This window comes from Chroicocephalus ridibundus, chromosome 7 (genome assembly GCF_963924245.1).
Source record: "Chroicocephalus ridibundus chromosome 7, bChrRid1.1, whole genome shotgun sequence".
Classification (NCBI taxonomy): Eukaryota; Metazoa; Chordata; class Aves; order Charadriiformes; family Laridae; genus Chroicocephalus; species Chroicocephalus ridibundus.
The window spans coordinates 20,645,431-20,672,754 of record NC_086290.1 but is presented as its reverse complement, the minus strand read 5'-3'; the positions used below and the strand labels follow the sequence as shown (position 1 = coordinate 20,672,754).

General features: G+C 39.4%; 1 protein-coding gene across 5 annotated transcripts in view; it reads left to right on the top strand.

Moving 5' to 3' along the window:
- The window catches only part of COBLL1 (cordon-bleu WH2 repeat protein like 1), a 91,554-nt gene that overhangs the window by 42,877 nt on the left and 21,353 nt on the right, over positions 1-27,324 (top strand). For 3 of the 5 annotated variants that reach the window (XM_063341146.1, XM_063341141.1, XM_063341144.1), the window contains exons 2-7: positions 7,915-8,094; positions 14,559-14,760; positions 15,694-15,922; positions 17,630-17,668; positions 18,557-18,651; positions 18,780-19,019. In XM_063341146.1, the coding sequence (XP_063197216.1) occupies positions 8,003-8,094; positions 14,559-14,760; positions 15,694-15,922; positions 17,630-17,668; positions 18,557-18,651; positions 18,780-19,019 (897 nt within the window). In that variant the 5' untranslated portion in view covers positions 7,915-8,002. Of the gene's footprint in view, positions 1-6,392; positions 6,657-7,914; positions 8,095-14,558; positions 14,761-15,693; positions 15,923-17,629; positions 17,669-18,556; positions 18,652-18,779; positions 19,020-27,324 lie in introns of those variants that run through there. The other 2 variants (XM_063341145.1, XM_063341142.1) reach the window with 2 other exon arrangements.

Here is a 27,324-nt window from a genome sequence, read left to right as displayed (position 1 = left end):
GCTCCAGTGCGGGCTTCCCACACGGTCATAGCCTCCTTCAGGTGCATCCACCTACTTTGGCACAGGGTCCTTCACAGGCTGCAGATGGATATCTGCTCCACCATTAACCTCCATGGGCTGCAGGGGGAAAGCCTGCCTCACCGTGGTCTTTTACCATGGGCTGCAGGGGAATCTCTGCTCCGGTGCCTGGAGCACCTCCTCCCTGTCCTTCTTCTCTGACCTTGGTGTCTGCAGGATTGTTTCCCTCGCTTATTCTCTCTCCTCTGCTCCAGCTGCTCTTGAGCAGCAGTTTTTTCCCTTTCTTAAATATATTATCACGGAGGTGCTACCACCATCACTGATGGCCTTTGCCAGCAGCAGGTACGGCCTTGGAGCTGGCTGGCATTGGCTCTGTTGGACACAGAAGAAGCTTCTAGCAGTTTCTCACAGAAACCACCCGTGTAGCTCCCTGCTGCTACCAAAACCTTGCCACGGAAACCCAATACAGACAGTCATGGTACAAATTCTCTTTTGTAGCAGCTTTAGGGCAAACCAGCACTGAACATCTGGAACTGACAGAGTAACTCTGAAGAAAATAGGAGGAAGAGTTGAGATGTTATATTAGTCTCTGAATGGTTTATTTGACGTTCTTTATTTCAGAGGTTTTCTTTCATCTGGAGGTGCTCCTGAAAGCATACTCTTTTCGGCAATCATTGTTCTCCATTAGATTTAACTGATGGCTTGATGTCTTATTTAGAGGAGTATTAGAGCTAAAAGTGGGACAATGCGACTGTAAGGTAGCAGCAAATTTAGAGACTTCCCATTCCAAGCCCTGATCAGAGAATCTAAGCAAAGCAGTGAACTGTAATTTGCCAATGAGTGTGCCGTAACATAAAAGGTACTGTATAGAAGCAACTGTATTTTCCCTGGAGGATGATTTTGTGAGTGCTTGTTCTTACTGAATGTTATAAATACATAGACTTTTGCTGATACTAGTTAGTACTATTCAGTAAGTGAATCATAAGAACAATACAGTTGTGCAGAGAGTGTTTTAGTACAAGTATAGCGTTTTGACATCTTGTTCTAAAACGTCAAGTGATTGAAAAAATTCTAGAATTTTTTTCAAGCAACTTATAAGAAATGTGGGTATGGAGGAGGTAGAATGCAGCAAACAGCAGTGAAAGGCAGTTAAGATGTAGTGTAGGTAGTTACAGGTAACGTTCACACTTTTCTGAGTGTAACAGTCATTGAGGGGGAGAATCTCTAGAAGCTTATAAACAAAATGGCCTTTTCTGGTTTTGGAAAAAGCTGTAAGTGGTGTTTTTTGTGCCCAATTTGACTTCCAGTACGTTCTTTTTCTGTCAGCTATAGACTTGGACTAGAATAAGCCAGGATGGGAATGGGTGAATCCCAAGATGTGAAAGGGAAGTCTCTGAAAATGAGAAAACCAGATAATTGTATTTATTAACAAAATAAATACCGTTTTAAAGATGTGCTAGCAAGTAGACTCATCATCCAAGAATTGCAAAGTGTTAAGATATGTGCTTGCAATAATCATGCACATGTGCTGGTGTAGCTATATGTAATACAACACTGTTGACTTTAACTGATTTCATGCAATGTTTCCACATAACGATGAACAGATAATTTAGGGACTCGGGAATCTTCTGCTCTTTGGTAATAGCAAACGGGAAAATAGAAACTCGTATATTGTAGGATGCTAGCTGTTAATTAAGGTTTTGGTTTTAATTACAGATTTCTAATGAAGTCACTAATGAAAATAAATACATACCTTATTACACATTGGTCATTATTAAATTCTGTGGTTTCACTGATCTCTGGAAGAAGGTTCTTTTGCTTTAAGAGACTAGATGCCAAGTATCAGGTCATAGACAGGGAACAAAGCTTAATGTGCCTAGAAAAATCCTGTGCTCCTATACAGGCTATTTTGCTGTGCTGATGGGGAGAGGGGTGGGAAGAGTAATGGTCCTATTTCATGAGCATTTTCATTTCAGTCTATCACAAGGTTATGCAGAGTGGCTTTACAACATCTCTGTAACAAGAAGAGCCGAGTATTCCTGTTTTCAGGCTAAAAGAAAAATATTCTATGTGGAATACTATGTCAATGTGATTGTTAGTATTCGGATTAAGAACAATAAAAATGAAAATCGAGCTGCATTTCGCTAAAGGAAAGAAAACAAAAATATCATCTATAATTATACTGCAGATGAAACCGGCCTTTCAGACTGGCCCATAGACAATAGACACTATTGTAAAGTACTCCATTTTTCACGTGTTTGATTATGTAATTATCAAGTCTCAATTTGGGAGCTCCAACTTGGAAACTAACTGAAAATGTGAATTTCTGAACATCTATGTCTTATGAAATATTTCACCCCTCCTTTTTTTTTTTTTAATTCTAATTAATTTAATTCTTAATTCTAAAGAATTTTAAAATCCTTTAATTCTAGAATTTTAATTCTAAATACATACACCTGAAACAATGCAGTGATTGCATTGATAACTTCGGTCTTTTGCTGGACTATGATGAGTAGATGAAATAGTACTGCTGCAGTTGTCTCCAAGCTTTTTCCTAGCAAGTAGTGTTTGACCTTGAAGATGTGCAGTGGTGATGCTGGGAAACCATAATCCCCAAAGAGGGAACTGAATAAACAGGGGGAAAGTTGGTACTTCCATGATTTTTGCTTAGTGTAGAATACAAATTTGTTCTGTGAGTATTAAAGATAAGTATTGGGCTGGGAATGCCTATAGGCAAAATTAAATATTTTGTATACCTGTTGGCCAAAACTAATGTAGCATTGTAAACAAAACAAATTAATGTACTTAATGTAGGCCTGAACTCTTGTTCGACTGTTGTTTGGTTGAGCAGATGATGTGCAAGGTTTCAGCTGTCTGCTACTGTGGTGTAGCAGTGGAGCAGCATTATTGTAATAATCAAGAAAGCATTATAATAATTGCTTGGGGTGAGAGGTCAAAGACAAGAAAAGCTCTAGAAGCAGCTTTAGTGCAGTGGCCTTCTTCCTCTCGTGATGTGGTCTGAGTAGAGCTACATCCTTCTCTGAGTGAAAATAAAATGAAGTGCTGCTTGTACTCTTGGCATATATGATTTTGTAAAGTTTGATATAAAATATTGTGTAATTGCTCTTTGTATAAAATGGTGTTCTTCATGGTGCCGTAAGTCAAATAAACAAACTTAACTCTATCTGTTGTGCAGCAGAAAATTCTTATTGTACTATGTTTAATGAACTTTTTCAGTACCCGAGAGATGGCTGAATTGCAGGTGAGGTCCCTTATGACCTTTCCTGTCTTAGGTTGTTGCTATAGAAAACTTGAGACACGGTTCTGGTGTTGGAGGCCAGATCCAAAATAATTTCAGTGAGAGGGCTATCAAGCTGTCTTTCTGTGTCATGTAATGGTGTTCAAGATGGGAAGTGCTGTAAACAATATTCCTTGATATCAAGATTTGAAGAGATGGGTTGTTTATGCGGTAGCCTTTAGTTGTGCACAAATCTAGCAGATTTCCTCCTTTCTTTCTCCATTTTTTTGGGGAAAGTGATCCTTATCAAGAGGAAGTGCTGGTGGGTAACTGCAATATCCAGGTCACTGTAAGTTCAAGTATTTCTCATTATTTTAGGTGCCATTCTCTGGATACTGATAGTTAAAAATACACTGCTTGTACCTTTCTAATAGGAATTGAAAGCTTGTTGGTTTTTAAAAAGATTACCTCAAATAACTAGATGCTTTATTTATTTAATCTATTTATTTATTTTTGAAAAGGGCTTCCGCGCATTCAGTTGATTGACACTGTAATTTTTTTGGCAAGTAGGAAATACATTGAGATACAGCAATGACACTTTATTTTGTAGAAGAGGGATCTGAAACACATAAAACGTTGACTTTATGGCCTTGCCTTTGATTTTAAAAGGCGTATTGTTTTTGTTAACAAAAAGGTGGAATCTCCTCTCTGCATTGGGCTGAAAGAATTTTTTAATGTGTTTACACGAGTTATATTTTATCACAAAGGATGGGGAGAATTGCAGGTGGGACTTCAGAAATTTAAATTTCTGAGAGATATGAATCAATTCTTTTGGGAACAATATAATCGCACAAGATGAGGGCTAGTTGAAAGACTTGGCATAAGCAGTGGGCTCCAGGTACACCGGTAACAAGGGAAATACAAACTCTGCCCAGGCTGCACCAGCTTGTGCTTGTGGGACCCTGTGAAAGCATTGTGGGTGTCCCTCTGTCTGCCTTTTCCAGGGCTAGGAAGAATCAGAGAAGAAAGATTATTTCTTCTTCCTTTTTTTTTTTTCTTTCCTACTTAATGTCTTAAGATACTGATTAAACAGAAGATGACATTTGAGGTGTCGCAATGTAATAGGTAGCTGGAATTGTTTATCTGCTGATAAACAGTGGGGAGCGCATCCCTTCAGGTGAGTTGAGATGGGCAGTTTTAATGTCCGGTGTAGGGAAGATCAGTCCGTTGATGGGGCTGGGGCCTGTGGAGACAAGGCAGGCGTGAGGACCCTCATTGTGTAGGATACTGCAGCAGTTTCCAGAGGAGTTCGTATTATGGGTTGTGGCCTTATTTGGTTAAAATTTCTCTTTTAGCTCCCTCTATGTCATAGCTAAATAAGTAGTTTTATATAAATAATAAGCTAAGTACAGCTAAATAAGCTGTACTTTGATTCTTGCGCAGCTTTCCTTTAGTTCTCTAGTGGCCATGAAAATAAAGAGTATGTTTTTGAATGTCCTAACTCTTTCTAATATTTACTTTGAAAATTAGAATAGGTCTGCGTAGCTCCTAGCACACCTGGAAACTATCCTGAAGTGCTGTTTTTATATGATTGGGAATTTATTCTCTTTTTTATGGTTGTATTTTGTTTTACGGAAAATCAAGGGTTTTCTTCTTTTCAGGAGAAGAAACTACCTTAACTACTTTCTCTTTCTTTTTAAGCAAATTCATTAAAACCCAGCAGCTCTCTTTGTTTGCCGAGTACCTGGTAGAGGTGTGAAGAGGCAAGAGAGAACTGGGCTTTTGTTTGTTCTTTACAATGAATAAGTGTTTGAAATGATGGTGTAGACTTGGAGTTACTTGGATAATGCTGGCTTTCCTTTTTTATGTTTGAGTAAAATGGTGTGTGCAGGATGCCTTTGTGAGAGAAATCACCTGTGTCAGCTTTTTGAAGGCTCCATGGTGCAAAAGAGGAGGGTTGTAGGTTAAAATTACCCCTGCGAGTGCATTTCCACCATCCTATCACTTGCCGCTCTTGCTTTGCACCGGTAGATGTAATCACGGTGACTTGCATTGTTCTTACGGCCCAATACCAGCTGGGAGCGCAGGGCTTCCGCTACCTGTCACAGCCTCTCCTGTGACAAGATAGAGACACAAACTCCAGAAAAGAAAAAGCTGCAAGAACCAATGTAAACCCTTTGGGCTAACAATGAGAGATGAGAGAATTGGTGAAAAATGAAGAAAAAAGAGACGTGGCATCTGAAAACAGAAAATGAAAGTATTGGGATCCCTGTTGTTTAATAGGAGGTTGCCAAAAACTCAGTATAACTTCTGAGAATGGATACTTGGAGATTTTTCCTCCTTTGTGTGGGGTGGGAAATGGAGGCACAACCATCCATGAAGAACATGCGGATGGGTAGGTTACATACTTCTGCAGTGGTGGAAGTGGAGGCTCGGCCGACCTTCTTAGGCTGCCTGGCCCCGGGGATGGGGGGGTGTGTTCTTGTTTTTCATAAATACATGGAACTTCACCTGTCTAGCTGCTGCACACAGGTTTGGACGAGAGTATTTTATCAGTTCTAGCTCTCTATAGTGCAAGTTAGGCACTGGGTAGATAAAGCCACATTTTACTGATGTGGACCGTGCATCTATTGCTGTGTGTGATTAAGCGCGCTCTGGTCACAGTAGAGTTCCAGCAATGAAACTGCATTTGTCTGCTTAATGGAAAAGAGGGTTCAGTAGCATTTGCAAACAAATCTTTCTGTGGCGTGTAGTCTTCAAAGATTAAGTTCAGAGTTCAGTTGCATTAAATATCATGTAACAATCACTGAAAGTCACTTAAAGATGTAAGAATGCATACAGAAGGGGAAAAGCAGTACTGCTTGACTTGGAGCTTGTGGTTTTTTGGGTATTAATGCCATAGGGTGAGTTTTTAGTTTTTGGGGTTTTTATTTTAATAGTTGTATTGATGGTCAATTGGCTAGTACTTTCTTTTTGGTGGTTATATGAAAGCTAAAAACCACACCAAAAAAAAAAAAGAATTAGGGGAGGAGTAAAAAGAAGTTTGATTCATACGTTTTGCAATGTTCACGTAACCCAGAAACAACCCGGGCGAGTCCCTGTGGAGACCGAAGTTGAATTTGCAGCTAACGCCACGCTTCTCAAATCGTATGTGCAGTGCACCAAAACTAACTTAAAACATTAACAGAGAGGAGGTATAAATTTTGATGGCGAATCCTCATTCCGTTTGGAGGTCTGCGAGTACTCCGGTTAGCCCGGAGAGGCTGTGAATAGTTAATTCTTCAGCACGGAGTTCTGAAGTTCAAAACTCTAAGCACTTTCAGCAACAGATCCGTCATGTGAAGTCTCATTACACAGGCGTCTGTTGCGCTGCTGCTTTGGACCTTGTTTGCTCTTCATTGTGAGTGACTTTAAACTTTGTTTTCCCAAGAAAGATGTGTGTTTCTCATTGTTGTATGCTAGATCTTTTGTTTTAATTCTGTGGGACAATTATAGAAGTTAATTTCTTCGGTTTTGTTTTAAGTAAACAAACTTTGGGAGGGTGCCAGAATCTAGGTTGCAAGCACAGTTTTGGAACCTTTGTGCATTATGTTTTAAATGTATTTTAACTTGCTGTGCATGTGGCTCCATTCAAGCTTTTTAAAAGAATGTTTATAAGAAATTAAAAAGTTCTCATGAGGTAATGTGTTCACACAGTGTGTTCTGGTTTTGTTTCTAATGGTGAAGTTCTCAATAATTCTGTCTTTTCTGGTGACTATATTGATGAATTGTGTGAAGTTATTTGACTAAAAGGGGATGCTAGACTATATGTTGTAGGACATGAGTCCTGCCCTCGGAATTTACTGTAACGTAAATATATTAAGAGATGCAGACAGTTTTCTTTTTATACTAGTCTGGATTATTTTTTTTTAAGTGAAATAAGTGAAACTTATTTTGTGATCGCTCTTTGCATTCAAGATTACACTGTTTTTTCCATAAGATGGGAAAGGATGGCAAGAAAATTAAAATAGGAACTCAGCACAGGTGAAGGGAAAACACGAAGGCATAACGTGACTGAAATGTCAAGAAACTACAACCCAGTGGTATTGATTATACTGCTGTTTTGTTACCGTATAGAAGTAAATAAACTAGAGCTGTTTCAATGATTTTGATAATCAAAAGAAAAAATTGGGGAGAAAACGTGTGATTATTCCCTCACCTGTCTCTCCTGTATGTTAAACATACCGTCAGTGCAATCTGGCTTCATACTGTACGGTACAGTATTTCTGTTTATACTAATCCTGTAAATCTCTTTGGAGAACGCAAACCCAGGGTTCTTTACGTAATCCAAGGCAGGAAAAAAAATAATTAATTTACTCTTGTAATGTATATTTAAAAATCCTTTTTGTTTTGGGCTTGATGTTTATTGGGCCTTTTTTTTTTCCCCCCAATATGATAGATACTTTAGCCTGCTGTATCTTCTGTCACCACTGATCATGTGTTTAAAATGTTCTCTTATCCCTTACTTGCACATATCACTTACACAGTCTGAGTGAAAAGAATTAAGTGTAGTTCATTCCTGTTCTGGGACTTCTTAGTTTGCCAGTATGGAATCATATGTATAAATAACATACTTGACTTTTAATTTTTATTTTTTAATTTTTATGTGTTTATTTCAGAAGAAAATCTAAAGCACCACCTCCTCCATCTGCAACAAAACCCATTGCTGTTTCTCCATTTGATGACACAGAATCAGCCAACTTCATCATGGAACAGAAAGAGAATGTAATCGATAAAGACATTGAACTATCAGTGGTTCTGCCAGGAGATGTGATCAAGTATACTACAGTTAACGGGAGGTAAGTTACACAAAATGATGTTTTTGTTTAATTTTCTGTTCTTGGTCTAGTCACTCACTAATATACATGAGTTGTTTAAGCCTGAACGTTTTTGGGTAGGTATGGAAACGTATACTTTATACATTTTCCTACTTTTTGGAAAAACTATATTTTGAGATTCAGAAATTCTGTGTGTTACCTGTCAGGAAGTGTAGCCATACCTGTTGTTCTTTCTCGTCGCTGCAAATCTCTAGAGAAATACTGGTTTGTATGAGTCACTGAATTTTCCCACATAGTTTTCCTTGTTAGACCTAAAGATGAGTACCTGCATCCTATTTGGGCGCAAAGTCATGTATTCAGCACTTGCTCAGCACTGTTACCTAGAGACTACTAGCAGTCCTAAAAAAAAAAGTGTCATTGCTTCAGGCAAAATCTATAATGCTTCAAAGAAATAGTTTCTAGCTACAGCTTTGGAAAACCTTTTTTTTTTTTTTTTTTTTTTAATTAAATATATTTTGCTTAGGCTGGTTTTAATTTGAAATACATATTTCATATTGCTAATCGGTAGTGTAGATAATGCGTATAACTCTCAAGTCACCTTTAGTTCTGAAAGACTTAGACATTGACCGGTGCTTTGAAAACATAAATCCTGGGACTTAAAATGTTTTACTAATTATTGTAGCAGGTCTACTAAGAAGGCTTCTGTGTAAGGCCTTGTATGGATCAGAGCAGTTAGGATGCCAGTTTGTTGCTTTCCTAAGCTGAAATGGAGAAACTATTTGTATATTGTACTTTCGGTAGTGTATTGCCAGTGTCTTTGCTACTGAAAGCAAGCAGTATGATTTATTTATTTATTTATTTATTTATACCAGTTAATGTAAATGTGTAGTTACACTTCACTTCTTAATGAAAGACTTTTGCGGCCTGAGTCTGTTTGCACGCTTTGTCATTTGCTAGAGTTCATGAGGTTGTTGCTTAGATATGAAATACCAGCTTGTTCACCAGAGCTGCAATGGATGAACTTTTGTGGATTCCTCCTCCCCACCCCCCCACTCCATGTGATTTTCAGGATAACTTAAATCTGAGGTAATATTTCTCCGAAGAAATTTTCTGAAATAATTGGTGACTGCTATGATGCTTTATGGTGTTCTTGCTAGCGTGTTTACAGCAAGGATTACTGCTGCCTGTAAATATGGTGCCTTTCTCTTTTTTAAAAATTTCTTACAGGCGAGACTCCATGTGTACGCTGTCAGGCGTTTCTCTCTCTTCTTTTCACTCCCGTTGTCCACACTTAGGAGTACCATGTGCTCTCTGTCTTGCTTTGCTCAGAACGACGTGCCAGAAAGGGATGTTGCATGCATCTTCCTTCACTCGGTCAGATTACATTGTGTGTAATTACTCAGTGTTCAAGACAGGCCTCACAGGCTTATCAGGAAGCGCACACGTTTCCCAATCAGTTTTATTATCCCTTGGTTACTGTTGTTTTTCGATCAAGATACTGTATGGGATTGATTTCATAAGTGGCTCTCTTGCAAATAAGAACCTCTATTACCACCTACAGGGCTCACTCAGAGTGAGGGGAGATACAGTACGGGACCTGCAGCCCACTGTGAAACAAACCCTCTTTTCTTCTAGTTTTTTTCTGTCTTCAGTCATATTTTGTGGACAAATAGGCAGGATCTCTCTAGAAATGACATAAACAGATAAACTGCTAATTTGTCTCTTTCCTGTTCATAATCAGAGATGAGCAGCAAAGCTCCTGAGGAGAGAATACCTTTTTAAACCTCATACTAGGAAAAGCAAAACTGTGAGTTTGTACAGCCACGTGCGCAAATGCCACAGTCCAGCAGAAGAAACTTCGCTGCTGTTCTCAGATGAAGTTGGGTTGGTTTGCTCCCTGCTTTGGCACAGTGGATAGCAAGAGCTACGCAGAACAAAGCAAGGTGTTACGTAGATAAATATCCTGAGTGAGTAGGAGGAGGCAGAAAAGGATCAGAATCCAAAAGGGGTTTTAGAGAAAAAGATTACAAGAGAGAATAATTTTTGATCCTTTACTTGTCCTATGGGCAACTAAAACAAAAAACTGAGAGACTGAGGAAAGGAAGAAGGACTGAAATAGCTCATTCCTCATTCTGAAATGGGTGAATTCTTTTATTTAAGCCTAGACACCAATTTGTATTTTGTAGTGGTTGATGAGCAATGAGCGGTAGGAAGTAAAGGTACGCTGTTCAGAGGAAGGAATGGGTAAAGAGCTTCACCCCCGCCATTGGAATGTTTTTCATAGCGAAGTTTCTGAATCTTATCTATTGATTCTAAATACAGCACAGAACTGAGTTTTCTGCAGACACAGAGAAAAAGATAACTTGAAGAACTATTTTATTTAGCAGCCTAATCATTTTAAGTTAGTTTTTTTGTTTTCCCACAAGGAAGAAATGCAGAGTTTGATAAAGTTTTCTCAAAATTGAATAACTAGTTTCAGTTGTATGCATCATTCAATGAACTTAAAGATTTCAAAGGCCATTTTGATAGTGACATGCGTTTTATTTGGAAGTGGTGTGTCAAACAGAGTTTTGCAGGATATCATGTTCAGGGCTTCAGTTTCACATGCCTTTCAGAGAGCCCTTAGCTTTGCTGAATATGTTTTCTTAAGAGTCCTTTGTGAGTTCCCATTTGATCCGTTCTTGAGTATTTTCAGTCATTAGGGTATTCTTAATCAATTATTGGTTTAGCTAGTGAATAACATGTTTTGTGGTCTTTGTGGCCCTACTTTTCAAAACCTATTGTACTTACATCTGTTAGTAAGAAATTCTGGGGTCTTTGGTGGCTTTTTTTGTTGTTCTCCAGGAAAACAAATGACTTTTTCTCTTTAGAGAATAGGATTAGTAAATATTTTTGCAAGGAAGGCCATGAAGCCATAGGCTTAAGTAATCAGAGATCTACAGAAAGCCAAACTGTTTTGTTGTTGTTGTTGTTGTTTTTTTGTTGGTTTGGGTTTTGTTTTTTTTTTAATTCCATCCCTACCTAGGAATACTTCTGGTGGTTACTGACAGAGTTTTGTTTGTTCAGTGATGCTTACTGAGTCTCATGATGGGAAGACCTTGTTCCTGAAGTTTGATCATGTAAGAATCTCAACTTTTTTTTTTTTTTTTAAATAGCAAGTTTCTAGCCCTTATTTTTGGAGGGGAGTGTAGAAATTCACGTTATTTTTTTTTCCTTTAAACACTTGATCCAGTATTTAAAGTGGCGCCTTTCACTGTTGGTTACACACATAATATGGTTTCATACGTTCTAGGTGAAGGTTCATCATTTAACAGTTACGTCATGTCATGAGAGTGTGCTTTTAGCCACTTTTTGTTGTTATTTAGTCAGGCAGGAATAACCACAGGAAAATAGATGAGAGATGAAGGGATGCAGGAATATGTAAGTAAACTTACGATCAGAGATTTTCAGAAATCCAAGCAACGTAGTGAAGTTAAAATAGTTGCAAATAAAGATTTTACTGAAATTGGATAAAGGAGGACAAGCAAATGATGTACTCTGAGACAGCTGATGGCCACTTCTTGGACTTTTACTAAATATTAATTATGGAAGCTGTTAAATTTACTGTGATATATGTGTTTCTCTACCTGCAATTCTTGGAGGCTTCAGCAAAAAATAGTTTTGCAAGTTTTGGAGGATGTAATTACAAAAAAAGATTACTTTTTGTATTACTGTAGAAATACATGTCTAAAGAAGTTGTTGAAGGTGTCTTGGCCTCCAGTGGAGGGGGGAGACTTAGTCTAGCATCTTCCAGTCAAGCAGGTCATTTCTGGAAGTACCAATGGAAAGCAAATTTGCACTGAAACGCTGTTTTCATGTACTAATTTGCATGTACCTGTCTGTTGTATTTGAGCAGCTATGTTTCTCACTTATCATTCTGTCACTTCTTGTGACTGTGGTTAACGTGAGGGCTTGCCCCTGTCACCGTGGTGCATTTCCATAGGATGGCTTTCTGCGATCTTTGCTTGTGAATTCTCGTCCTGGTCATCTTTGGTGTTCTCACCCTTCTCCAATAACTGAAGGCCAGAGGAAGGGCAGCTTTTAAAGCCAGTCAGTGTATAAAAATGCACCAGAAAAAAAGTAATGTGTAACTTATTGAATAGACTGATAACCAGAAAGGTCACTACAGAAGTAGTATCTGCTGTTTCCTCTGGCTCCCTCCCCTGCCTCCAGTGAAATGGGGGAATGACATGATTTGCATTTGCAGCCCTTTTCTTATTAGGGGGTGATGGATGGACTTGTTCTATTATGGGTTAGAAGTACAAGAAACATAGTAGTTCCTTCCTTCTTCTAATCAGAGCAGGTTGTGATATATATGAGGGAAGAATTGAAATAAGCTCTCTGGTTTAGCTATGTGAAAAGGAAGGTGTAGTTATTTTTCTGCAGTGCTCGGTGCATTTCTCATGGTATTCCTCAGGCTGACATACATCATCTAGATAAAGGCACAGGAGTATATTACGTTCTTCCATACCTCTTTAGACTTATCTGGTAGCTGCTTTTTGACACCTTGGAGCATCATTTATGTATGTTTTTTGGTTTTACTGTTCCTCATGCCTTTGTCTCTTGAGGCAAGTATTCTGACACTTAAGCAGACAGAAACTTTCCTCTGGCGGAGCCGGGGGAGGGGGAAAGCAACAAGTCTGCAGTAAATATACCTGTCAGCCTTCAAACTGTTTCCGTCTTCTGCAGCATGTGCACCAGGGAGTCCAGCCCTGCTTCTAGAAATCAGCAGACAATTTGCTTAAGGAACGCTTGTTCTCCAAGACCAAGCGAAAACAGGAATGATATTCTAGGGTTAATTAAAGGGGGTGAAAAACAGTGTCCACGGTAATTTCTAACGCTGAGTCTTTTTACGGAACCATATCATAAGAAAAAATTTAACTTCCTACTTAACTGTATTCACAATCTTTATATTATCTAGAATTCTGCCTTGCTTGATGGCTCTTTGTAGAAGCTATCTATTTTCACATTTGGCTATGCTACCAGAATACTTCTGTCTGTTATGAGATTACATCTAGAATTTAAGATTTCCGATAAAGTTATACCAGTCAAACCCTATACTAATGTTCTCTTAGGCACTGCATTGTTTTTTTTTCAATGTAGCATTTGATTGCTTCACAGACTTTTAAATTATTTTCATAATACCCTTGTTGGACAGAGCAGGTGATAGATTTCCCTGTTTTGTAATTGTAACAGAGAGATGCAGACGGCGTCAAAATGAAATGCTCCTTGCAGATGATTACCCAACTCTAAAAATTATTGAGGAATGACCAGTTCCAGTGACCTGATAGGACTGTAACCTTGTTTGGTGTCTGTAACATGCCAAGTTAGGATACTCTCCTCACCTTTGGTCTATTTAAACTTCTATGACACTTCTGTTTAAAGTACAGTTTTAATAAATTTATTCCAGTAGCAACTGGGAACGTTCACCCTATCTTACTACGTTATTTTACGTGTTCTTCATTGAGCACTGAGAGAATAAGGACATAGAGTTAGTGACTACATATGAAAAATTCGGTTTGTCATACTTCAGTGTGGAAGGGACATCTGTTGCATCACACAGAGCTTCTCAAGAAATTGCATTCAACTACTGTGCTGTCATTTAGCTTCTTTTCCTCTGTCTCTGTTAAACACCTGGCTCTTATTTTGGCATCCCTAATGCAAGAATGGAATGAAACTTCCTAATGGAAGGAAACTATTCTTAATGAATGGCAGGGTATTTATCACCACTGCTATAGTTCTCATCAAATGTCAAATGAATTGGCTAATCCACATCTCCTTGCTGACCTCAGGAAAAGCATCACTTCATGCAAGCAAAAATTTCCCCCTTTGCTCAAGCGCTTGGCCTACCCTACTTTTGTGCAAGCTGGTTTTATTTTTTTTTAGTGGTGATTTTTTGGGTTTGGTGCTTTTTTTTTTTTTTTTTCTTTCCTAAATGTCGAAGAGATTTAAAGTTGGTACCTGGCTGAGGAGAAATAACTGGACTCCAGACGATCCGATGTGAATCAACAGAAGCCGTTTATTAAGCACAGATCATCATCTTTTATACCCTGTGTTGTAGCTGTACACGCGACTCACTTATTTCTGATTAGCCAGTTACACTGTCCACGCGCTGTCCATGCAGTTCATTCACACATCAGATTGGTTACAAGAATTCGCATAGTAAATTGCTTAGTCATTAGCACAACATGTTTTCTACCTTCTCAGTTCCCGTTTTTCCCATGTACTAATTCCATCTTCTACCACCTGTTTTGCTCTTAATCTAATCTCTCATAGTAGGCAGGCTGGCTCACATGGCCATTTTCTCTCAGACACATTCCTACACCTGGCAGTAATTATTTAGTCATGGAAGGAAAAGGATGACTTGGGTTAAATGTTTAGCATCACGTTTTGTTATAGCCTGCTTAATTGTCATCTGTTGTGACAGTTCCATTTGTCTTTTACAGGAAGCCCATGATGGACTTACTGATCTTTCTCTGTGCACAGTATCATTTAAATCCATCAAGTTATACCATAGAGCTGGTATCAGCAGAAAATAGCCAGATTAAATTCAAACCCAACACGCCAGTGGGAATGCTTGAAGTGGAAAAGGTGTTTGTAAAGCCAAAACAAATGGATAAGAAGAAACCTGCTCCAGTTATACCAGAGGTGAGAACTAAAATTAAAGTGTATTGAGAAATTAGAATCCCTCTTGGATTCAACAAGTTGAGTTTGTAGCGCAGCCTCTTGTGTCAGCTTTTCCTGTTGTCTCACCCTCTCACCATGCACCCCTGTGAAATGCTTGGCTCCATGTTATTGATAAACTCCTCTTAGGTAAAATATGTCTCAGTTTGCTACAGCAAACATCTTTGCTACCGAAAGAAGGACAAACTACAATATTATTTGAAATCCCACGCCTTACTGTCCTTTTGACAAATTCTGCAGATGAAGTGTGGCTGAATACAGCCTTCCATGAACTGAAAATCAACAACTTGTACCATCTGTCATGCTGTGATATATATGCCCTTCTGATTGTATGTTCATTTTCCTTTAATACATGCTGTACTTTTTTGTTGTTACTCGGCTTTTTTCATATACCCTTAAGAAGGGTAAGAAGTACTAAAGCAACTTCTGGGTGTTGCCTAAATCTCTCCTTACGCCTTTGTCTTTCTGCTCTATAGGAGAACGCTGTTTTTTAATTTACCTGAAGCGCTTCTACAGGGCCAGGGGAGCTCTTCTGCTGCCCTTTCACCTTCATCCTACACACGTGTGCGCGCACGCACACACACACGCTCACTCAGTTGTGGCTCATTGACTTCTACAGCTACTTGACGTAACCTAGTAGGGCATCTCTCTCCCGGCGTGTACCCTGCTGGACTGGCAAATGACAAATGCTAAAGGAGCAGACAGTTTCACGTGTTCTTTTCTTGAGTAGAAGGGAATCACAAAATAGTTCTTAGTTTGTCCTGTAAGGTTACTGAATCTATAACATTGGTGAAGTTGGACAGGAGAGGAATTCTTGTGATTACAGTAAGGCTGCTGTAAAACCACCAGCTGTTTCAGAACTTCTGCTGGTATTTATTGGAACTTTCTTCTTTTTAGCAAACAGTAAGAGTAGTGATAAACTACAAGAAGACACAGAAGACGGTAATAAGAGTTAGTCCACATTCACCCCTTCAAGAACTCATACCAATTATCTGTAGTAAATGTGAGTTCGATCCTTCACACACTCTGCTGTTGAAGAACTACCAGTCTCAAGAACCCCTTGATGTGACAAAATCTCTTAATGACCTTGGACTAAGAGAATTATATGCCATGGATATCAGTCGAGGTAAGATAACTTTTGTAAATTACAGTTATAGCAAAGATAATGACTTATTATTTCAATAACATATATGTTTTGCTGGGGTTTTTTACTTATGAAGAAATTGATTTCTAACAATTCCGTATATATTCCATTTGTCTTCCATAAAATTGAAACTGGAACAAGTTTGCCTGCACTTCTGTTTGAGAAGTGCTATATAAATGTTTCATTTTCTAACAAAATGTTAGGTACCAGCGAAGGTGGCTAAGTACAAATCATCACTTAAAAGCAACCCCTTCCTTTCCTTCCCCCAAAATACCAACACTACTGGATTTCCTTTAGCTCATAGAGAAGACATAGAGTCCTGATGAGCTGAAAAGAACAAACATTAGAGAAATTGTTTTGGTTTAAAAATATTTAAAATTTAAAAAACGTTAGAATATTCTGATGGTGTTTATGTATATTTCTGAGTGCTCTTTGCTAATTTTATAGATTATGAAGGAGTAATAATTCTCTTTTTAATCACGGTCCAACAGGGGCACTCTGAACTAACTTCCTTATATTTGTGCAGGCATTCCTATGCCTGGTTTTAACTTCAGCTGTAAGCCTGTCTTTTTCTTGAAGGGTTTATTGTACTGTGATTAAAAATTCTATACGGTGTAATTTATTCTCTTTCAGACACTTCTCACAGGAAATTTTACCACAATATAGAATGCAGTAATATTGGCTCGTTCCTGTTCTTGACGACTGTTCTATTTCCTTGTTTTTCTTCCTGCTCTAAAACCTGGGGGGGTTGGTTGGTGGGCTGCTTTTGTTGTTGTTGTTTGTTTGTATCTTTTCACCCCTTCTACCTAAATACGGTAACCTTATCGTTTGGTGGTTACAGTTTCAAGAGTTCTCTCAATTATTTCCCAAAGGCCAGTTATCTTGAACAGGAGAATGCCAGATTTGGAAAATATGTCCTTTTGCCATGGAGAAAACAAAACCGAAATATCTTTCCCTTCCTCATTGGAAAATGATGTATTTTTACTTGCCTAAACATGTAACTTGGACTACGTGTGCCCATCGTGCATTGTCTTGTTGGTTGTCTGGCTACTGCTCTCATCTGCCGAGTGGCAGAGCTGCCTTTTGCACGGTATGACGTGTGCTTCATTTGAATCAAGAGGCAGACGTCCTTAGGAGAGAATACAAGGGCACACGCGCTTCCCACAAGGCGGTGCTGCGCTAGCCAATTTAGGTATACTTCAGTTCCCTTAACACAAAGTAGTCCAGCATTTCGATTTTGCAGACAACTTCTAAGCTCTGAATTTTTAGCTTTCTTTATGAAAGTAAATGGTGAGGTATACATTTACTTAATAGAATTTAAATTCAAATCTTATTTTATTCAGATTACATTTTAATTGTACATTCGTTTTCCAAGTTTCCAAGCCTGACAATCCAAAACTTACAGAAAAAACTAGTCTATATACTAGTTTTCCTCTTTCTTTCAGAAATATAAATGGACCCTCTCTCCTTATTTATAAAATTTTAGTCTGTGTTGTATGTCTTCAGGCTCAGGTTCTGAAAGGGCTTACAGCATTAGGTAGTAAAGATACACGTCCTTTTACTTCAGGAAAGTATCCAGTTACTTTTTCCTAATGCTGAAGATGCAGCTTGGCTTTCTCTGTTTGTAACTTATAACTGCATTCTTGATTCAGATTCACATTTTCTGTCTTTCTTTTTGTCTTTCTGTAGCCACATCACCAGTTGATTTAAATTTACCGTCTTTGCAAGGTACGATTTACTGAAATAGGCGGTGAAACTGTAGCACTTACGTGACATTACCATCCGCTCCTATTATAACATCTGCTTAACTGTGACATGAGCAATTATCTCTGTCCTATCGTAAATGCATATTTAAAAAGATAATGCAGCAGTGGATATACCCAGCTATATATAAAGTATTTCTGTATATTTTTACCCTAGATAGATTGATTAAATTTACAGTCGTGTTTATATTGGTAATTGTACCAAGGCCATAGTGGCCTTGCTGATTTCTGTTGCTCATTACGTTTGCTTTCAATGGGATCTCTTTAAGAAAATTAAACCTAGTAGAAATTAAGAGACAACCTTTAGGTTTACAAGCTGTCTGCATGAATAAGACAGCGTAAGGAGGATAAATTCTGCAAGATACCGGAATGGACTGCCTTTATGATGAGTGCCATGCAGTTGTGCGTGCAGCACCTATCAGGGGTTTCAGTGATCTCTCTCCATAGTCAGACCATGTGCAGGCTTGTGCCTGACTTGTCCCGCTTCACACTTTGCCATGAATTGAAGCAGTTAGGAACTGAGAGCTGGAGAGGCTGATGCCCTTTTTCCCTTTTACAGCCTTTGTGATAATGAACCATAACATATAACAAGTGGGATGGGCTGGATTGAGTGCTGGGGGTATTAACAGCAGCTGAAACTCATCTATTCCAAGTTCTGAGAAAGACAGGAAGAACATGGATGGTAGGAAACCTGATCATTTTGTAGTGTTTAGAAAAAGTATTAATATAGGTGATTTACGATGTGTTTTGTATATCCTTCCAGGAGGCTTATGACAGACAGTGAAATAGTAAGAATGCCGGAGAAATAATCTGTGCAATAAATAACATCTAGAATTATTGTTTTCTGTTTTAGATTCTTACCAATCTGAAAACTTAGATGTTCTGAAAGAGAAAGAAAACAAAGGATTTTTCAGCTTTTTTCAACGAAGTAAGAAGAAAAGAGAACAAGTAAGATGTAACTTTGTATAAGCAAAACTTCTAGAAACATGTTCTTATTTAGCAATCAGTACTGTTGGTTGTTTTCCAGAAAGTATAAGTAACTTGGCAGTTTTTTTTTTCTTCCCTCTCACCCCAAGGCTGCCAGTGCCCCAGCAACTCCATTGATGAGCAAGCCAAGGCCAATGTTTATCACGAGATCCAACACCGTTAGCAAGCAGTATGATTCAAACACTCTGCCATCTGAAATGCCGAAGAAACGGAGAGCTCCTTTACCGCCTATGCCAAGTTCTCAGAGTGCTCCCCAGGAACTTGCACAAGGCCAAGGCAGACCAGCATCTCATATTGTGAAATCCAACAGCCTTGATAGGAACGAACAGGTTAGTGACGCTTGCTTCACTTTGGTTAAATCAAGAAGTTCAGGCATAATAATCCTGATAACCCTGTTAATATCTGCTGAGGCTTGAAATAAATGGGAAATAAAAGTGCTTTTAAAAAAATTATTTTGAAAATAACTACAGAAATTGAGAGATGTGCTCCTTTTAAACTTTATATCCTGTATCCAAAGTAGCTGCTGTATTTTGAAAAGGCAAAATCAACCTCTCATATATGTTGGTATTCTGAGCGCCTTTTTGTTCTTTTCAGTCGTTTACATATTTAAATGTGAGAACATTGTCTCACTTTATCATATCTAGTAATTGATATTTTGATCTTTGCAGTAATTTTTAATGTTTTCGTTACATGTGATAGAGTAGTTTGTTCTTTACATTACAATACTAGAAAAAGGTGGAAATCTTGGGAAGTCTTAACCTTCTTGTGCTCCCAGCAAGTTGAAGTAAGGTTTTATTTCAATCAAATAGGGATGTATTTAATTGAAGCTATGAGATGTGGGCTACATATGTAAGTAACCTATATATCCCATGCAGTGCAGAAAGTCTGCCAACAGAATTTGGGAGAATTGATGCATTAAGTATTATCCTGGTATTGCACATATTATCAATTGTGAATTCCATTTGAAGATCAAGGCTAAAATTGTCATTATATATTTTTTTTAATTTTATTTCATACTTTGCTTTGAATGCAGTATCTAAAGGTGGACTTTAAAAATTAGGTTATTGGCATGCCAGAAAAATAAAATGCAGAACTAAATGAAATACAAGTCTGAGGGATTAATTTTGTGTTAGGCTCAGGGACAAGAAATTTCAAACCATGACTTCCTTTATCTGTACACAATGATTTACTCTTTCATTAATGCACAGAACCACAAGAGAGCACTGTTTAACTGAACTTCTGAATTTGTGTATTGTGTCCTGCTGAAAGGCTTTATCATTTTAAGAAGACAAAGGTTTCTTTCTGTATTTCAATAAAAGGACCTTTGGAGGGGAAAAAATCATGATTTTTTTTTTTTTACCTCATCATGTTTGTCTTTTAATTGAATTCAAATTTTTTGAAAATAATTTATTAATGTCAATATGCTTTAAATGATTAATACCCTATTATGTCTAACAGTAATGTATGACTGCTGGGCTAGGATCTGTCACTCAACAAAATTGCTTAGATTTATTATTTTGTACTGACATTTCTTATTCATCTAAAGTGATGTGACTGAAGCTGAAGAGCTCATGAAGAAAGGACAGAAGTCCAGATTAAGTTATATTTTTGTCTGTATTTTCTATTTTGTACTACTTTGTGCAACTCCCTCAGAAGCCTTTGGCAGGTGTTTTTTAAGACGACTTCTGTTTCTTTTGGATTTGATTGCACAGTGATTTATCAGATAATAGAGAGCTTGGGACTTAAATGTGGGCATGTATTTGCTCTGTGGTTTGAATTTTATTAATTCATGTAAAATATTTTGTCTTTTTAATATCCACTTTCCAATATATACCATCCGATGAGTGAATTTGGACTGCACAGTACATATTGCTCAACTTGATCAGGGAACTCTTAGGAAGGATCCTATGAGAGACTTCCTTGGAGGATAAAGCTGCTCCTTGGAAGAGTGCTGAGGTGTTTTTAGAGACAGCCTTCCTGCAGCACAAGAGTGGTCCCATTCCCCTAAGTGGGAAAAGGAGTAGGCATAAAAATAAACAGTCCCATTTAAATGTGCTAATGAGAGAGCTCAAGTGCAAAAATAAGCATGTGAGGGATGGAAAAGGGACAGAGCAATTCCCCAAAAGAAATACGGAGATACTTAGACATGCAGAGATGCAGTTAGGAATGCAAAGAAAGCCTGGAGCTTGAAGCAGCAGATGTTAAGAATAACAAGAAACTTTTATAACATCTGCTTGCCACTAACTTTTGTAAGTTAGTGGCAAGCAGAAATCCAAGGATAAAGGATGAGGTCATCTTCCGTTATTTTAGCAAGGTGTTTGTCACAGTCTGCCTCAACATTTTTTGTTGAAAAGCTAATAAGGTATGGACCAGAGAGACGAACCACAAGGTAGGACAAAAACTGGCTAAACAGCTCAAATGGTGGTGGTGGTTAATGGCTCACAGTCAGGCTGGTTGTCAGATGGAGTTCCTGAGGAGTTGGTAGTATGGCCTATGGCCAATAGGGATGCAGGAGACCTGCATGGTTGAGCAGGGAGCTTCTGAAAAAGCTCAAGTGGAAGAAGGAAGTTTACAGTAAGTGGAAGAATGGACTGACCCCTTGGGAGGATTACAAGAATGCCACCAGAGCGTGCAGGGATGAAAGAAGGAAAGCCAAGGCCGCCTTGGAATTAAACCTGGCAAGGGATGTCAAGCTCAACAGGAAGGGCTTCTACAAGTATATTGGAGGCAAAAGGAAGACCAGAGAAGTTGTGGGCCCACTGTTGAATGAGACAGGAGCCATGGTGAGGGAAGATGCGGAGAACGTGGAGTTACTGAATGCCTTTTTTGCTTTGGTCTTTACTGCTTGGCCCAGCCCTCAGGAGTCCCAGGCTTTGGGGAAAGTAACAGTGAAAGAAGACTTCCCCTGGGTTGAGGAGGATCGAGTGAGGGATCAGTTAGGTCAATTAGATATTCACGAGTCCATGGGTCTTGATGGGATGCACCTGAGAGTGCTGAGGGAGCTTGTGGAAGTCATTGCTGGGCCGCTCTCCATCATCTTTGAAAGGTCCTGGAGAACAGGCAAGGTGCCTGAGGACTGGAGGAAAGCCAGTGTCACTCCAGTCTTCAAAAAAGGCAAGAAGGAGCTGCCGGGGAACTACAGGCCCGGTCAGCCTCACCTCCATCCCTGGAAAGATGATGGAACAGCTCGTTCTGGGCATCATCTCAAGGTATGTAGAGCTATCAGAAGTACTCAACATGGATTCACCAAGGGGAAATCATGTCTGACTAATCTGATAGCCTTCTATGATGGCATGACAGAATGGATAGATGAGGGAAGGGTCGTAGATGTGGTCTACCTTGACTTAAGCAAGGTGTTCGACACGGTCTCCCACAGCATCTTCATAGGGAAGCTTAGGAAGAGTGGGTTAGATGAATGGACAGTGGGGTGGACAGATAACTGGTTGAAAGACTGAGCTCAGAGGGTAGTGATTAGGGGCACAGAGTCTAGTTGAAGGTCAGTAACAAGTGGTGTTCCCCAGGGGTCAGTACTGGGTCCAGTCCTCTTCAATATATTCATCAATGACATGGATGAAGGGACAGAGTGCACCCTCAGCAAGTTTGCTGATGACACAAAGCTGGGAGGGGTGGCTGACACACCAGAAGGCTGTGCCGCCATACAGAGAGACCTGGACAGGCTGGAGAGTTGGGTGGAGAGGAACCTTATGAAATTCAACAAGGGCAAGTGTAGGGTACTGCACCTGGGGAGGAATAACCCCCTGCACCAGGACAGGTTGGGGGATGACGTGCTGGAGAGCAGCTCTGTGGAAAGAGACCTGGGAGTCCTGGTGGACAACAGGATGACCATGAGCCAGCAATGTGCCCTTGTGGGCAAGAAGGCCAATGGCATCCTGGGCCGCATCAAGAAGAGCGTGGCCAGCAGGTCGAGGGAGGTCATCCTCCCCCTCTGCTCTGCCCTGGTGAGGCCACATCTGGAGTACTGGGTCCAGTTCTGGGCTCCCCGGTTCAAGAAGGACAGGGAACTGCTGGAGAGGGTGCAGCAAAGGGCTATGAAGATGATTAGGGGGCTGGAACACTTCTCTTATGAAGAAGGGCTGAGGGATTTGGGTCTCTTCAGTCTGGAAAAAGACAGCTGAGGGGGGATCTTATCAATGCTTATAAATACTTAAAGGGTGGGTGTCAGGAGGATGGGGCCAGTCTTTTTTCGGTGGTGCCCAGTGACAGGACAAGGGGTAATGGACACAAATTTGAGCATAGGAAGTTCCATCTAAACATGAGGAGGAACTTCTTTACCCTGAGGGTGGCAGAGCCCTGGCACAGGCTGCCCAGAGAGGTGGTGGTGTCTCCATCTCTGGAGACATTCAAAACCTGCCTGGACACGTTGCTGTGCAACCTGCTCTGGGTGATCCTGCTCTGGCAGGGGGTTTGGAATAGATGGTCTCCAGAGGTCCCTTCCCAACCCCGTGGTTCTATGATTCTATGAATACTGTTAAACTGCTTTATGAACAACCTAGATGATGTCATTGAATGCACCCTGAACAAACTCAAAGTTGGCACCAAACTGAGTGGAGAGGTAGGTACACCAGAAGAGCCACCACTCAGGGAGACAGTGGCAGGCTGGAACTGCATGAGACTTAAAAAAGATGTGTGTGGGATTAGAATGGACTAATCCCAAGCACCAGTACAGGCTGGGGTCTGGCTATGTGATCCACCTTGAATCCAGTGTATTCGGTACTTTTTAGGCCACTACTATGTCCAGATTTGGTTCCTGCAGTTCAAGATAGAGATTAAAAACAGGCAGGAGTCCAGTGGAGGGCCACCGTGATGTTTAAAGGTTGGAGAACATCAATGTTCTAGTGAAAAGAAGGCTCCAATGGGATCTAAATGCATTCTTCTGATACCTAGAAGGTGTTACAGGGAAAGTAGAGGTATACTCTTCACAAGGATGCATGGTGACAGGAAAAGGACCGATAGGCACTAGTTGCTTTGGAGAAAATTCCTTTCACATGCAAGAAGAGAACTAGTCACTGTGAGAACAACTGAACATTGGAATAGGTCACTCAAGAGAAGTGGTAGAAGCTCCCTCACCGGAAATATTCAAGCTGTGTCTTGACAGGCTCCTGCAATAACCTAATCTAAGACCTAGAGTTCAACAGAAGGCTCGTCCAAATGATCTCCAAAGGTCCCTTCCAACTTCGACTTTTCAGTTTCACATGGCTGAATCAAATCTTGATTTTCAAAACTGTATGCACATAATTAGGAGAACAGAAAACATACAATAGGGCTCCATCACTAAGAGAACCCAAAAAATACTGGTTTTTTGATGTGAGATCAAGCGCTGCTTGAGTAATGTTGGCAATGGGAAGATTTGGAACCTTGTTTCTCAGAGCTTCCACTAAAGTCTCTAGAGTAAGCAAAAAGGTATCTCCGGCTATTGAGACTTCTGATTTCACATAACTGTAAAATAAAGGACGGTTCCCTTTAAAAACATAAGGTGTTAGGCAAGGGACAATGTAAAATAATTTTATTTAAATTTAAATGTCATTTACAGGATTTGCAACTTTATAAATGAAATTGGGCATTATTCAAATACCTAGTAAGTCTTGATTCCAATAGTTAACATCCTAAATGCAGAATTTGAAATTAAACATGTAGGTATTGTAGAATAAAGTCAGTTTTGATGGTTGCACAGCATTTCATCATCTGTATCATGTGCATTAATGCTTTCTCAACCCACGATGACCAATTTATACTCGTCTAATCCAAGTTCTCAGTAGTGCGGCAAGTACAATGGTCACACTAGACTACAATTATTTCATTGTAAACAATATAAAAATTTGTTTTCTCATATTCACCACTGTTGAAAATATGTGTCCTGCTGGTAGGATTTAAAGTCTTTTTCGGGTTGCTCACCAGGCTGATGGGTGTGTTTGCTGGGCTGTTTAGTATGTCTGGGAGATTGACTTTTATTGCAGTGTCCTGTTAAATTAATTTAAAAAAAATAGGATATACTTTTTTTTTTCCCCCTTAAGGGTTACTTTTTATCTGCTTTTGCCTTACAAGAAGCATTTCCTTGCAAATTGTGTTGCTGTTAAGAATGCCTAAGTTCTGAAGCCTGCCATTCAGTTTATTTGGCAGATTGGGTACATACTTTATTTCTTCTATGGACCGGGATGACCTTCTGCATGTGCCTTATTATAGACAAATCTCTTTTGTAACATCCACAAGGAAGACAAAGTGAAATGTCAGTTTTGCCTGGATAAACTGTTTGCCTGGTTTTGATAGAAACATGCCAAAGTAGTAACATCAGACAACACTGAAATGAGCCAACTTTAAGGGAACAGTGTTCTCACTGTTGTCTTTCTTCAAATTCACAGTGTATTGTAGTCCAATTTCTCACAGTATGAAAAAGGGTTTTAGTGTTTACCTCCTACAGCTTCTCCACGTCTTTTCCCTTAAAAAAGAAACTTCTTTCTCTTTATATGAGCAGTTACATTCTGGTATGAGGGTTGGAATTTTTCTGCTTCAATTTCAGAGTGATTATAGAATTAGTTTTGGAGATATGTTCCTATTTTTAGGGGAGAAATTAGTACAGTGGATGTAAGGGTAGCTTCTACAAGTTATTATGTAGCATGGTTTGCTCATTCTACATGAGGCTCAGAAGATGACTGGTAAGCTTAAATCGTTAATACTTGTCCAGCAAATGTCTATGTTAAATCAGATTGGAAATGCGCATGTTAGTCTCTAGTATTGAAGTCCCTCATTTATTTGGCAGTTCTAATTTTGGCCAAGATGGCTTTTGCCAGAAGTATGTTTAGAATTAGCAAGTTTAAATACACTTGAAAGTAGAGTGGACTCGCAAGAGTTTTTGCAAAGTGCTTTTGTATAGTGCAGTACGTGTGTCTTAACGTGTTTTTATAAAAGTGTACGCAATTTTCTAGTAATAACACTTCTTTTAAAGAAAATTTATTTTAAAAGAAAAGCATTTGATTATGTCCAAAATGCCATTGCTGATTTTCTTCCTAACGCTTCATTTATAAAAACTAGACTGTGATATCTTCATTTTATCCCATGGATGTTTGTCTCTGGACACTGTTTTCGGTTATTGTAAAGGAGCATACGTAAACTATGCTTGGGTAGGAACAATTAAGTGGAGATTTTTAGTCAAAACATTTACAGTTTTAAATGATGGATAAAACTTCTCAACTGTAGAAATACTGCTTGCTCTTATTTACGCAACCCGAACTCCTAAAGAAATTGAAACCTCCAGTCTACCCTTTAGAAAAGAAAGGGAAAAAGAAGATGACAGAATGCATGGAGGAAGGGTGGGAAGCGACTAAACCATTAAGTATTTCTGAAAAGCTTTATTAGCCCCTGTCATGCAACAACTTCATTAAGATTTTGGGGAGGAATGAGTTCCATGCTTAAGAAGTTACACCCAAGTGCTCAGTTGCCTGAAACTTGGTGGTCAGCCCTTTAAAGAAGTTGGGCAATGATGCAGCGAGTGCTACGAACATCAGGGAGGTCTTGAATAAAGCCAGCGTTACCTGGGAGAAGACAATGCTCAGGACTACCTGTTTGCTCTTGCTGAAGTTTGCATGAAGATCATTCGATATGATTCCGATACCATTCAGAATTGGCGGTGAACACCGCACCCATCTACTTTTCAGTATACCAAATGCATAACCTTGTCCCCTTATTGTATGTACTTCAGTACTGGCAAGTATGTAGATAAATCATAGGAGAGAACAGTGATATTGGGTGTTGGGACAGAAGAACACCAGCTGAGTTTCTCCGAATATATTCTGTATGTGCTTTCATTCCAGTAGGTCAGAGATACATTACTTCCCCTGTAGTACTTTCACTAAGTTTAAGGATTTTGGGAAGCCTAAGTCATGTAATAGAAATTGAGTGCATATGAGAGCAAATATGATCCGCCCCTCCCGTTATTCCTTCACCATACATTTGTCTGCATACTTGTAAAAAGGGAAGAAAGAAATAGTAACGATACGGCTAGCAATGTGCTTTGATATCCCAGTCGCCTATCTAGCTTCTGTTCAACCTGGTTATCTGTGGAGCAAAAGAGGTAGGTACTGGTGGTATGAAAACGTATATCTAGTGACCCTTGGTGTGAGGTATGCTTTCCAGCACGCTGAAATGCTCCACTACCACTACATTTTTTCCCAAATTCTTTTTTTTTTTTTTGGGCCTGCCATTCCAGGTGCAAAGTTACTGTGGCTTAATTGCCTTTCCTTCGCTCTTTGAAATGGTGAGAAGGGCCAGGCCCCACGTCTGCCACAGCTTTCAGAGGCAGGAACTTGGGAAGCACTGGCCTCTACACATCTCTGCTTGGGGTGGTGTGGGATTTCGTGCTAAGTTTGTCTGTACACGTTTGAGGCGAAAAAGCTTCATATCCAACCTTGTTCCAGGATGAGGAGGGTGTGCAGTGTGTAAAAGTGGAACTCCTGCATATATTGTGGAAATTGTGACAGAGTTCAGTGGTGTTTCTGCACAGGCACGGTTAATTATTTTAGTGATTCTAACGTGATTATTTTTAATTTAAGCGTAACTGATAAAGCACTGGTTATCATTGGCAGGTGGTATGACACATGAACACCCAGATGTAGATTCCGA